This window comes from Elephas maximus, chromosome 18, assembly GCF_024166365.1.
Source record: "Elephas maximus indicus isolate mEleMax1 chromosome 18, mEleMax1 primary haplotype, whole genome shotgun sequence".
NCBI classification, from domain to species: domain Eukaryota; kingdom Metazoa; phylum Chordata; class Mammalia; order Proboscidea; family Elephantidae; genus Elephas; species Elephas maximus.
In genome coordinates this window covers 9,870,275-9,884,448 of record NC_064836.1, presented here as the reverse complement: position 1 = coordinate 9,884,448, position 14,174 = coordinate 9,870,275, and the positions used below count along the sequence as shown (strand labels likewise).

General features: G+C 51.0%; 1 protein-coding gene across 1 annotated transcript in view; it reads left to right on the top strand.

Moving 5' to 3' along the window:
* LAD1 (ladinin 1) overlaps positions 1-14,174 on the top strand; it is a 48,563-nt gene that overhangs the window by 27,169 nt on the left and 7,220 nt on the right. The window contains exons 10-16 of the mRNA XM_049858101.1: positions 5,568-5,620; positions 6,722-6,732; positions 6,836-6,853; positions 9,613-9,642; positions 12,079-12,159; positions 12,607-12,642; positions 13,616-13,649. Of these exons, the coding sequence (XP_049714058.1) occupies positions 5,568-5,620; positions 6,722-6,732; positions 6,836-6,853; positions 9,613-9,642; positions 12,079-12,159; positions 12,607-12,642; positions 13,616-13,649 (263 nt within the window). The remainder of the gene's footprint in view (positions 1-5,567; positions 5,621-6,721; positions 6,733-6,835; positions 6,854-9,612; positions 9,643-12,078; positions 12,160-12,606; positions 12,643-13,615; positions 13,650-14,174) is intronic.

Genomic DNA, 14,174 nt, shown 5'->3' with positions numbered 1-14,174 from the left:
TGACCTGAGTAGATTTATAGAATCATGGACCTGTATCACTTGATTTTAAAGGCCTTGAGGAATAAGCTTCCATAACCCTCACTACCCGCACCCCACAACCCAGCAGTCTGTAAGGTGAACTTAAGTTCTGTCTTATATCTGACCACTCGTAGTGGTTTAAGTCTATTCCATTGGAGGGGAGCTTGTCCCATGGCTTTGGGGTCACAAAGAAGGCCCACCTTGCAGATGTCATCCCTCAGGCCCACAAAGCCTGCTACCTGTCCAGGGCTGCCCAGACCAGCAGAAGCAAAGCTTGCAGAGCCAGCAGCCTGGAGGACATCTTTACCCACAGTTCATTTCATGTGGAGCTGCAGATAAGCCCTTGTCCTCTGCCCACCAGAACCCTGGCCCAGAGATTCATGGAGTATCTTGGAGGTTGCCTTCTGCCTCCCAGCCCTGCTCCCAGCCTGCCCTCCTGGGGCCTGGCTCGCTGGCATCTGCTATATCAGAATTCTCAAGAGGGACAGCTGGTTTGTGTTACATGCTTGCTCTGTCCCCTGTTCCCCACATATCTGAGCAGCTTTAAATAGCTTATCTGGGCAGCTGGACGACCACATAGGCTTATATGGCATGGGGTACATGTTCCTTTAGCCCTGTCCCTGGCACCTGCCAAAATAGCAGCCAACACCCCCACTCCCCGCTGCCACACCCCAGTGTCTCCTGCTGTACATTCCTCCTACCACACGGCCTGCTCACGAGGCCCCAGCCCACCTGCCTGCTTAAAGCCCTCTCCATCCTCTGCCCTCCTTCACTTCCCACCTAGGCCAAGCAGACAGCTCTAGGATCTCCCTGCCGCTCCTGTTCTGAGGTAAGACTTGGACACACGTCTGTGGGGAGGGGGAGAGCAGAGAGTGGAGGTTATGATGTGAGGGTCCCTGAGCCAGCCTGTCTGTGTCCACGCTGAGTGGATGTCGAGGTCGATAGCGATCCATGTTCTCTCTTAGAGAAGGCCTGAGCGTTTCCGTGGGAAAGCAGACCACGTTTAGATAAGATGTGACAGGCATTGGACACCAAGAGTAGTGCAGTAGAGAGGAAAGAACCCGGTGTTAAAAAGTGGAGATTTGGGTTTGAGCCCTGGATCTGCCACAGAAGAGGCTGCCCAAGAGGGCAAGTTACTACTGGACTCAATTTCCTTATCTGTTGAGTGGACCTGATAGTTAACATACTTCTAAATATTATGAAGCTCTGACCAACAGGGATATTCCCAAATTGCTTGGTCCAAATTGCTTTCCTCCAGGCAAAGGGCCACCTAAACATTTCCAGACAGGTCCTTCTTGAACCCCAGACAGCAGAGTAAGGTTTGTGGTCAAATTCTCGTCTCCAGGAACTTGAGATTCTGGAAGCATTGAGGTACGCAGGGATGGCTGGAGTGCCTCCCCAACCTGACACTTAAATTTCATTCGGCTTTCCTGACCCAGCACCAGTCCTTTCCCCAGAGCAAGAGCATGGGGGGTGGGGGGGGGCGGGGGCAGATGGTGGAAAGGCCCCTACTGGGACATCTTTCATAGGTGTGAACCCAGCTCATTTGTATTAAAGCGTTAACCCTGAACCTAGCTGCCCCAGGTGTCCCAGCCAGTGGGAACCTTGCCCTACCCTCCCCCTCCCCAGCCCACCCCACAGGGAGAGATCTTGGTAGTGCCTGGGGAGTAGTAGACAGAAAGGTTCCCTTGACTTTTCAGCTCCTCCTGGGCAGGCGGAGGAGATATATGGGGGTGGGGAGTGCTTGGAGTGTAAGGAATTTCAAAGCACATTCCCCAGCTTAGTGCAGCTGGGAAGCCACCTGATCTCCCCATATTCCTCCTCTGACCCTTGTCTCACGGGGCAAGCCCTCCTTTCCTCAGGAATCTGAGAGGATGGCGTTGCCTGCTGCCAATCCCTCCTGCCCCCACTCCCACTCCCACTCCCACTCTCACTCTCACTCCCACTCCCACTCCCACTCCCATTCCCACTCCCCTGTCCCCAGGTCTCCTGGTGGGCTAATAGCTGAAGGCTGAGGACTAGGGCTTAGGGGTAGGGCCTGAGTTCCTCAGAAACTCGGAGACCTTTTCTGCAAGACTGGAACTTGAACCTCACCTGTTTTATAGCTAGGTGGTCCCTGGTTAGTGCTCGAATACTAACCTGAAGTTTGGCAGTTCAAACCCACCCAGCAGCGCCAACGAAGAAGGGCCTTCAGATTTGCTTTCGTAAAGATTACAGCCAAGAAAACCCTGTGGAGCTTTTCTAATCTGTAACAGCTGGGGTTGCCATGTGTCAGACTCGACTCGTAGGCAAGGGGTTTGGTTTCGGTTTTTATCTATCTATAGGTATTAGAGAAGAAGCCCTGGTGGCGTAGTGATTAAGTGCTACGGGTGCTAACCAAAGGGTCGGCAGTTTGAATCCACCAGGTGCTCCTTGGAAACTTTATGGGGCAGTTCTACTCTGTCATATAGGGTCGCTATGAGTCGGAGTCGACTCGACGGCACTGGGGTTTTGTTTTTGTTTTTTTTTTTAATAGGTATAGAGAGATTAAGTGGCTTAACTAAGGCCGCGTAGCAAAAACTGGGTTTCAAACCTGGATCTCTTGGCCCCGAGGCCAAGTATTCTCTTTGCCCTCTATCGTTTTTACTTTATAAGTGTTTGTGCCCCAGGAAAGGTGACCCTGAGTGAGGCAGGCTAGAAAGTAGCCCTGGGAAGCAAGCCAGGGCTTGGGGGTGAGGCTAAGGTGCCTTAGGACTTCTTGTACCTTGCCTGTCAGGTTCTTGAATGACTGCCATTCTGGAGCCCCCAGCCCCAGCACAGCTCCTGGCCCTTCCTTGGGCCTTGCTTGGAGTGATTGGCTTGGCTGTGCCTTCTCAGCTGAAAGCCCTCTCCTGGTCTGCACTCTATTTTAGGAGCTGGCTAGGGCCCCAGGAGCAGGTCCAGGCTGCTGTTTCTGCCTCCGAGCCCCAGCCTCATACCCAGTGGCCCTGAGCTGGTGGGAGGGCAGGGCAGGAGAGGCGAGAGGAAGCAGAGACCATGCAGCCCAGGTTGGCCACGCACCATTTCCCTAGAAACATCTTCCTCATCCCTGGGGTGGCAGGCTCCTCCAGGGGCTCAGGCAGCAGTTCCCCGAGTTCTCAGTCCACTAGCTCTGTCTGCTTCCCTGGGGTTCTGTCCCAAGAGTCCTCACCCGCCCTGGGGCCAGGAGGCTGTTCTCTTTGACTCCCATCCCCATTTGGAAACCCGCTGGGGTTTGGGTCTCTCTTCAGCAGTGTGAGACTTCAATCTCCCATCGTGGCACCTTACACATTTGGCATGTCCTCTTCTCGTTTGTCTGGGCGGAGCCAAAAAGTGCCTCCATTGGCCCAGAGCTCTGTGGAAACAGGGCCTCTCCTCACCCTCCCTCCAGCAGAGGGAGCCAACCCAAGGCAGTGGGTGTCGGATCTGCGGAGGCCTCACCCAGGGGGAAGCCAGGAGCTGCAGGTCCCTGGAACCCCTCCGCCTCAAAGCGGCAGCCTTGTGGACATCACCCCAACCCACCAAGCACTGGGTCTCAATGATGGTTTACAGATGGGTGCCTGGGGGCTTCTCTCAGACACTCTAGTGGGATGTGCCCACCAGGAAGAAGTGGAGGGGGCACGAGAATGTTCACTATTGTGCTGCTGTCCTCAACCTGCAGCTAGGGTCAGAAGTGGGTGGCTGCAGCGCTGGCAGGACCTGGAATGGGGCAGGAGGCAGGGGGCAAAGGAGAAACCTCGCCGAGGGTGGTCACATCCACCATTTGGATCTCATTCCAGCCTAAATTTAGCCCCACTCTTTAGCCCTGTTTCCATCACCTTGTCCTTTTGCTCTCTGCAGCACCATGAAGGCTGCAGAGCCGTTATGTCATACCACTCTAGGGGGTACCATGTACATTTCAAAGAGAACAGCCTCCCTGGAACTGTGCAAGGCCCTTTATACCAGCTCCAATCCTCACAGCCACCACGGAAGAGGTGGAATATCTACATTTCACAGACGAGGGAACTGAGGTCTAGAGAGGTCAAGTGACTTTTCCAAGGTCACATGCATCCAAAACGAGATTGGCCTCACACCCACGTGCTGCTCTTTTCACCTCTTCCTGTAATGACTCTTGCACAGTAATACCTGACATTTGCCCAGTGCTCTCCAGTTCTCAAAAGTTATTTACATCCATTTGTTCTTCATAAAACCCCCTGAGTGGCCCAGATGAGTATGCTTACTTCATATTACAGAGCAGAAAGTGAGGCTCAGAGGTATCAAAAAGACTTGTCCAAACACACTCAGCCAGCTCTGAATCTAGGTTGTTCCTGTCTCAGTGAGCGAGTAGCTCAAGGTGAGTTTCCTGGTGAAAATATTCTTTAATTTAAATTTTAATTTAGATAATTGTAGACTCACATGCAGGTGTAAAATTTAATGAAGAGAGAACCCATGTACACTTTGCCCAGTTTCCCCCAAAGATAACATTTTGCGAAACTATAGACAGTATCGCAATCAGGATATTGACATGGAAGCAATCTCTGATTTTATGCAAATTTCCCCAGTTTTACTTACACGTCTGTGTATTATCAAGTTCTGTATCATTTTAACCTGGGGAGGTGTGTGTGTCCATGACCACAGTCAAGACACTGAGTAGCTCCAAAACTACAAGGATCCCTCATGTTGCTCTTTTATTGCCCCACCCACCTCCCTCCCATCCCCACCACACACCCCTCATGCTTGACTCCTAATGACCACTATCTCTATTTCCATAACTTTGCCGTTTCGAGAATGTTATATAAATGGAATCATACAGTATACGACCTTTTGGGATTGGCTTTTTCCGATCAGCGTAATTCCCTGAATCTTGGCGAGTCATCCGCATTGTTGAGGGTTTCAATAGCTTGTTCCTTCTCATTGCTGAATGGTATTCCACGGCCTGGATGTACCGCAGTTGAGGTCATTTAACCACTCAGCCAGGAGAACTTTCTTCAGTGATGAACAGAGCATGTGGGGTGGGATGGAGGCCATGTGGCACTTGGTTCCCTCCCCACCCCCCCGGGCTTATTCAGACTGAAAAAGCGGAGAAACATTAGAGACGTTTTGAGAATTACAGAGTTCTGAACCCGATAACCTGGAAATCCAGATAGTACACGAGCTCAGAGGGAAGAAATGAAACCAACAGTAGCTGGCTGCCCTTTTGCTTTCCAGTCAACTCCGCGACCCCATGTGTGTCAGAGCAGAACTGATTTTGCTCCATAGGGTTTTCGATGGCTGGTTTTTCAGAAGTAGATCACCAGGCCTTTCTTCTGAGGTACCTCTGGGTAGACTTGAACCTCCAACCTTTTAGTTAGCAGCAGAGTGAGTTAACCTTTTACACCACCCAGGAGCTCCACCTCCTCTGCACAGAGAAGGAAGAAGACTCGCTAAAGGTCGCACAGCTAATAAGGGTCAGGGCTAGATTCACACCCCAGTCTCTCAGATCTCTCCTTACAATCGTGGGTCAGAGCTGTTCTCCTAGAGCTGAAGATGATGGACTTCCGTTTCTGCTCACTCTGACATTTTTCTCTTTCTAGAAGGAGAGCGAGACCATGTCTGACGCAGAAGACGCGGTGGAAGAGTACGAAGAGTGAGTATATGGAGCGCTGCCCTCCTCCCCCACCTGCCCCTCACACCTGCACCAGGACTCCAGGAAGTGGCCATACCTGCTTTCAGGACCCAGAGGAGAAATATACCCCCTCTCCTCCCACCCGTGGGCCACTGGGCTCCTGATCCCTGGCAGGCCACAGGCTGGAGGACTTTTGGAAGTAAATAGGCTGAGCTCTAGGGTCCACAGGGGTCCTACGTGCTAGGAGAGTGGCCACTAGCAGAGGAGCAAAGAAGCCAGGTCTCCTAAAAACTGATCCAGAAAGTTTCAGTGACTCTCCTGAGACCACAGAGCTGATTGTGCCCCACAAAAGCCAACTGAGAACTCAATGTTGTCACTCCATCTGGACATCCTAGTGTCCCTGACAACACCCATCCATGGCCTTGACAACACCTGTTCACAGCGCTGGCAACACCCGTCCATGATCCTGACACCACCAGTCCACGGCCCTGACAACACCCATCCACGATCCTACTCTGGAGAGAAGCTAGTGTGGGCACAGGAGACAACCAAACAGCCATGGGGGAAGGTCACCAGAGAGAACACAGAAGTGCAGCATTGCTCTGTCCTGACAAAACGTGCTCCTCTCTTGGGATGTAAAGACATGAAATGCCTGAGAGAACTGGCCAACAGGGCCTGGCGTCAAGGCAGGCTGTCTGTAGGGCAGGAGGTCTGGCAGAGGGAGACCAGTGAGGGCTGGAATAGTCATGGAAAGCTGTGTGGAAACGGCAGGTCTTACCTGAGTAGGATTTGGAAAGAGAGAGAAGGGAAAGGGAAAGCCTTTCTAGGAGGGGGAATAGCCTGGAAACAGGTTCAGAGGTGAGAGGAGAACAGTAAGTGGGCAGAAGGCTGAGGAGACAAAGCAGGCTGGGACCAGCCTCAGCTGCGAGGTAGCACTGATGAGAAGGATGGGCCAGGTTAGCGGGTGCCTCTGCAGGGCCAGCAGAGGAACGTGAGCTCCGTGAGGTAATGAGGGAAATAAAAATAGGGTAATGTGCTGAGAGAGGTCAGGGTGTGTGTGTGTGGGGTGTGGTGTGTGTGCCTGTGGTATGTACTATTGACGGCACTCCTTTTCCACTGCAGGGAGCAGGAAGGTAAGCGCATACAGGTATACTCATTTGGATCAAGGCCAGTGTGGTTTGAAACTGACCCACCTTTCTTCTCTCCTCTCCTGCTGCCTGGGCCTCCTCTTCTGAGCAGAAGAAGCTGTGGAAGGTATGTACCTTGGGGAGGAGGAGGGCCAGAAAGGAGGAAGGCTGGGAATCCAAGATTCCTGGGAGCCCTGGGAAAACAGCTTGTCTGTTCTTGCCTCTCACCCTCAAATACTCCCCAACAACCGGGACTCCTAAATGGGAATCGGCCCTGACCTCGATTGCTCAGGACTTGAGGCGAACGTTTAAACCTGTGTCTTCCGTCTGTCCAAAGTTCAAACAGAATCACCACTTTTTCCAAGGAATTATTTTTGCTTCCCCCTGCCCCCAATATTTCTTATCATGGAAAGTTTTAAATGCATATAAAAGTATCATGAATAGAATAATGAGCCCCCCATGGGGCCATTACACAACTTCGACAATCATCAACCGATGACCAAGCTTCTTTTGTTTATGCTCCATCTCCCCCCAGTTGTTCTGGAGCAGACATAAAAAATAATTCCATTCCCATATTCATGCTTAAATATTTCAGTCTACATCTCATAAAAAAAAAAAAAACCTGTTGCCGTCAAGTCAATTCCGACTTATAGTGGCCCTTTAGGACAGAGTAGAACTGCCCCATGATTTTCCAAGGCTATTTTTTTTTTTTTTATAGTCTTTAATAGAAGCAGACTACCACGTCTTTCTCTTGTAAAGCAGCTAGTGGGTTCGAACTGCTGACCTTTCAGTTAGCAGCTGAGTGCTTAACCACTGCACCACTGTAAGCACTATTAAAAAAAAAAAACCTCACTACCATTCTCACACATAAGAATATTCACCTTAATAGTTTTTCAAATGTGATGATGAGCATGGAAGTACTCAGCAATCTGACACAGCCTATGTAGGCGTGAAGATTTACCATCATCATCCTCCTTGCCATAGGCCCATTTTGACCCTCGATCCTCAGATTCTTGCTGTTTCCACTCTGAACACGTTTCTCCCTTCAGTTTTGTGTCCCTGATCTTCCTGAAAGAATACCCTAACCTTTCCTTCTTCCTGAGTGTCAGAAATATTGAAGCGTTGAAGAGGCCTGGCTCCAGTCCCCCCTCACCCCTAAATGGCCCAGGATGGCTCTCAGTTGTCTCAGCCTGCTGCATCCCAGGCAGGCTGGCTCCTGTCCCTTAGTGGCTCAGGAAGTGCTCAGGGATATCACTTCAGCACGTGGAGTGTGGCCATTAGGAGGAGAGTTTCCAAGAAGGGACGGGGGGTGGTGGCGGTGCCGGGTAGCTGGCCCCTCCATTACTCACCATGCCTTCTCAGGAAAATAGGGAGCCTCTCACACATCTAGGCTGTTCCAAGGGTATCTGGCCAAAGAGCCATCATAGGAGAAACTCACAGCAAAAACTGAGAAGGGCTATGGGAGTCACTTTTGGTTTGAATACCAAACACTTGAGAAGCTGTTTGAAATAATTTTTGAATGAAAAATTAAGCTGGCTTCAGTTTCTGCCGTTTTCCCTGCACAGATTCTTCTTCTTCTTCCTTTTTTAAATTGTGCTTTAGATGAAGTTTTACAGAGCTAATTAGTTTCTCATTAAACGGTTAATACACATATTGTTTTGTGACGTTGGTCGCCAACCCCACGACATGTCAACGCTCTCCCCTTCTCGACCTTGGTTTCCCTGTTACCAGCTTTCCTCCAGCGCAGATCCTTGATATGGTGGGTCTTCCTTTGCTTTGAAGGATTTGCCAGCTCTTTACAACAGGTTTTGGGGGTGGGATTTGAGACTTAGTCCTCTGGGTTTGGAACCAACCAGCCTGCTACACAGAGTAGGATTTGGTTATGAATGAACAAAATAATCCTCCACTGTGATGGTGATCTGAGCTCCATGTAGCATCTGCCTTGCTTGCAGTTAATGGACTGCACCCTGCTCATGGCTAAGTATCTGGCTGTAAATGACCAAGAGAGCAAGGTCTAGAAAGATGCCCACTAAGCCTGCAGATGGGCGATTCCAGGAGCGTGTCTTCTTCTTCCAGGAGAGAAGTACAACAAATCACTCTAACCTCTTTTTCTGGGCAGATATTTGTATCTAGAACAACACAGCCCCGTTCATTTCCGTAGTGTTATAATGCTGGGTCTTCCTTAGATGGCTTCCTTCCAACAGGCCAGGTAAATCCCCCCGGTGCAAGTTTCTTAAGCAGGGCTATCAGAAGTGTGACTCCTAGAAACTGGAAGGGCTAATTTGGGGAAGAAAATGGTGAAGTTTGATGCACGCCTATTGCCGCCCACTCTGTCTTTTGGGGCGTCCGTCTGGAGCCCTGGTGGCACAGTGGTTAAACGTTTGGCTGCTAAGCAAAAGGTCAGCAGTTGGAATCCGCCAGCTGCTTCTTGGAAACTCTGTGGGGCAGTTCTACTCTGTCCTATAGGGTCGCTATGAGTCGTTTGGTCTTAGTAAGAGGGAAGCTGAGGCCCTGTAGTCTAGAGGCAGGGGGCTACCAGTTACCACTTACAGAATGCTTCCTGCTTTCCAGGCACGTGTCAGATGCTCTCTCTGTGCTCGGTAGTTTAATCCTCACCATGGCCCAGAACTGAGTGTAATTATTTCCATTTGGCTGATAAGCACCTGATCAGTTACTGTGAAGAAATAACTCAGGGAAGTTACTGAGAGAAGTGAGTTGTCCCAAGTGGCTAGAAAGTAGGCCATCAGGAATTCAAACTCAGGCCTAGCTCCAAAACCCACACTTTTAAAGCCACTGCACTGTCCTGCTACTCGGTCCCGGGCTGTCCACTCCCAGACTAACCTGTCTCGCTTCTCCCCTTTGTGGCTGCCATTCCCTGAACCTCAGAAGAGGAAGACTGGAGAGAGGATGATGACGGTAGTAGAATTTTTACTTTTGTTCTGCTTCCCACTCCCTGCTGTCCTGAGAGCCAGAGTGTATGTTGAGGGGGAAGTGTGTGGAGGGCAGGTGTAGGGTGGGCCAGTCATTTTCTCCCCGAGCTGAGAGGATGGCCCAGGACCCCAGTACTGAGCTCTTCATCTTGTGTCTCCTTCAAGGCCACCGACTCCTCTTTCCTGGTCTTTGTTCTTTCCCCTGGGTGGAAGAAGAGGCCACCATGCCCCAGGGTTACCTGGGTGCTCTGGGAGAAACAATGGCTTCCTTCATCTGTCCTTCTTTCATAGGTCCAAGTCTTCTCTGCGGCCTGGAAGTGCTGCCTCTTAGATCCTTGTAGCTGACTTACCTCAAAAAGAACCTTCCACAAGAATGAGAGAGCTAGCCAGCAAGGATATGGCCAGTAGTGGGGTTTACCTTTAGGGGATGTTGTTATAACCTCTCCTCACCCTCTGATGTTCCCATTCTGTGTACAATATGCCCCATCCTGTCCAGTGGTCAGGTAGCAACTGCTTCAATGCTTCCATGATGGGGGGCTCACTGCCCCCCAAGGCCACCCACTGCATCTTCAGACACCACTGTTAGAAAGCTCTTCCTAAAATTAAACCCAAATCTGTCTCCTGTCACCTCCTGGTCCTAGTCCTAGTTCTGGGGGCTAGGTTGGGCAGTGAGAAGAACCCTAGCTGGCTTATCTCCCAACCTGCTGCAAATGTGAGGATTAACCTCTGGAATGAGTGGCCCTGTTCTGCCCCCACTGCACACAGCATTGTTTAGTGCTAGGCCCCTCCCTACACAGGCAGGGTGGCCAGGAGGCAAGTAGTCTTGAGACAAAGTCATCTGAAGAGCAGCTGGAGGAACTGAAATAGTTAGCCAGAGCAGACAGGACGTGATGACAGCCTTTGAGTGTGCACTGGCTGCTGAGGGGTGATGCGGACTGGACTTGTTGCCAGTCCCCAAGGCTAGGACTAGGGCCAGGGAGTGACCTTTCAGAAGACAGATTTGGGTTTAATTTTAGGAAGAGCTTTCTAATAGCAGTATCTAAAGATGCAGTGGGTGGCCATGGGGGGCAGTGAGTTCCACATCATGGGAGCATTCAAGCAGATGCTGCCTGACCACTGGACAGGGTGGGGTATACTATACAGAGAATGGGAATATCAGAGGGTGGGGAGAGGTTGTAACAACATGGCCTGAGGGTGGACCTCACGACTGACCATATCCTTGCTCACTAGCTCGCTACTCTTATTCTTCTGGAAGGTTCTTTTTGAGGTAAGTCAGCTACAAGGATCTAAGAGGCAGCACCTCCAGGCCTCAGAGAAGACTCAGACCTATGAAAGAAGGACAGGTGACAGAGGCCATTGTTTCTCCCAGAGCACCCACATGGCCCTGTGGCGTGATGGCCTCTTCTTCCACCCTGAGGGGTTTTCTTCTCCCTCTGACAAGAGGCCACCTCTTGTCAGTCCGTAGTCAGTCAACAAGCATTGATCAAATACTTCCTACAGGCAGCTCAGTGTGCTTGGTGTCGTTCTGTCTTATCTGTCTGTCTACTTCAAGTGCCTGATTGTGGTGGGGTCTACACTCTACCAGGCAAATGGATGAAAATAGAAAAATCTTGCCAACTCTCCATGGAGTACAAATAGTGTGGTTTCTTTGGAGACAGATGAAGGGTCTCTAGACTTGGAGGGTCCCAGGGATCAGGACAGGAACTTCCCTGACGCCTCACCTCAAGTAAGACACATTCTGTGAAATTGTAGGATGGGGTCACAGCACCAGAGGTGTCATAGGGGAAAGGGAAACCATCTTGGGCAAACTGACCGCTGGAGCAATGAATCTTGCTGGGCCTGCCCTTCTCTGGTGCTGCCCACAGCACCCACCACATCCTAACTCACTCCTACCGCAGACTTCTGGCCCGCCTAGAGGCCTCTAGGGACAGAAAGGACCTTCATACTTGAAAAGGCACAGTTCTGATCCTCAAACTCCCAGAGAGGAATGTTTGGAACTAAAAGACTGCTCACAAGCCTGCTCATGTCCTTCTGTTGCGGTTCAGGAGTCAACAAACTTTTTTTGTGAAGCGATAGATAGTAAATATTTTAGGCTTTGTGGGTCATATGGTCTCTATTGCAACTACTTTGCTATTGTAACACAAAAGCCGCCATAGACAGGATGTAAATGAAGGGCTGTGTTCCAATAAAGCTTTATGCACAGAAACAGGCTGGGGGCCAGATTTGGCCCTTAATCTGTAATTTGCTGACCTTTGGTTTAGACCAAGAATGGAGCTGTTCCCTCCTATTCACACCAGTTGTCCCAAAGTTCATCTGGAACCTGGGTATCATTGATCCCTCCACTTGTTCTCTGATCTGGGCTCTGCCTAGTAGTACAAGAAATGGGGGCCTGGTTATTCACATGCCTGGTTCACTTCTCCAGAGCAGGAGGAGGCAGTGGAAGAAGAGGCTGAAGGGGAAGCTGAGGCTGAGGAGGCTGAGATTGAGGAGATTAGGGCAAAAGGTAAGGCTTTGGGGTAAGCGTGTAAGAAATTTAGTCGTGGTACATAGGGGGGTAGAGAGTTCCCAAGGCCGTGTCTATGGCAGTAAGAAACACACCTGTGAATTAATGATACCCACCTCCTGAGTGTATTGTGGGAATAAAATGAAATGACATATGTGAAAGAGCTTGTGTATTCCAAGCTGTGTGTATCTCCAACCTGGGGTCCTGCTCCTCCTGTCTCTGAGACCTCATTTGGGCTGGGTTCAACAGTTGTTCAATCAGTGAACATTTACTAGGTGCTTCTTTTATGTCAAGCAATCTTGAGACCAGGAGCACATGTGGTGAATAAGACATGGTCCTTGACTCTATAACCAGCAGGGTGCACTTTGGTTAGAACCTGTTTGTGGGGAAGGCTCTTGGCAGTGGGGCTTGAGCTCAGGCTTGACAGAATTCTTACTTTTTGTTTAGAAGATGAACAAGAAGATGAGGCTAAAGAGGCTGAAGGTAAGGACTGTTGGCCATCAGAAGGGAGTTTGAGGTGGCAAGGGAACCCTTCACAGAAGCTTTGGGGGAGACTGCCCACAGGGCTCCTTCCAGGAAGGTGGGGGCGGTGAAGACAGGGTCTTGGGAGAAGAGAAAACAGAAGTGGTGGCAGCTGTGTGCTTTAGATGTTGGGCTCCACACAACTGCCCTTTGTCCCAGAGAGGTGGCCTTGATGGTGCCCAGAGGAAGAGGGGACCCGTGCCCAGCTCCTTGGTCAGGGCAGGGCAGGCAGAGGTCATGTCCATACATGAGACTCCCAGAGCTCAGTGAAATCACGCATAGGGTGTGCAGTGCCTGTTAGGACAAAATCCCAAGGCATGTGAGAGATGGTCCGTGTGGATCATTGCTGTCAGCACCATGATGCTGCAACCTGTACGAGGGTTCTAGATGGCCCCAGTCACACCTCCAGAGAGGTGCTGGCCCCAGTCACACCTCCAGAGAGGTGCTGGCCCCAGTCACACCTCCAGCAGTGAGGGCAATTATCCTGGGCTTGGACTCATGCCAATCTGCTTCCTTGCCCTGTGGCTACCAGAAGTCTAGGAGGTGACCAAGGAGGCAAAGACGTGGGAGGGGACTCTGGGGCCAGGACCCCCAGGGACATTTCCACAGGAACCTGAAGCTCTAAGCAACGTTTCCTCACTCAGAACTGGTAAATGGTAGAAGGCTTTGAAGTTGCGCACCGAGTGTGTGTGCTCCCTTCTAGGGTTCAGCCCTTCCCAGGGATACCCCACTGGGAGCTGCACTGGGAGACCAAGTGTGGGGCTTGCAGCCCTTGCTGCCTTAATTCTTGTTGGTGTGCCTGGGCTCATGGGATCCCAGGGGTAGAAAAGAGTCACTGTGCAGACGCAGAACAGAGCCCCACAGGCACCAAGGGGCTGGGCTAAGACCAGAACAGGCCTCATGACCTGTGGGTCTGTTCTTCTTTCCCCTCCAGATGGCCAGGTAGAGGAGTCCAAACCCAAGCCCAGGTGAGTGGGACACACCTGTGTGAGGCCCCGAGTGTGGAAGGCCAATGGCAGATGGTGGGAATGGGGCAGGAGTGTTCACTGGCTGGGGATGTGGTAGGTACAGACCACCACGTGTAGTTCTACGGGCCGTGTTCTGCACAGGGGTCTCCTCAGAGAGTCACCAAGGGAGGGCGGGGTGCTTTGATACCACCCACGTGTGAAACCCACCTGAAGGTGGTGGTGTTGGATGGGTTAGAGGACAGGGAGCATTTCCCTTTTGGCGATGCTAAACCCACAAGTAGGTGGCATCTCAGCACATTCCCATTTCAGTGTGACCGACTGGAGCCAAACCAAACGCAAATCTGTTGATTCAACTCATAGCGACCCTATAGGACAGAGTAGAACTGTCCCATAGGATTTTCAAGGCTGTAATCTTTATGGAAGCAGTTTACGGAAGTGACTGCCACATCTTTCTCCCATGGAGTGGCTGGTGGATTCGAACTGCCGAACTTCTGGTCAGCAGCCTAGTTCTTAACCACTGTGCCG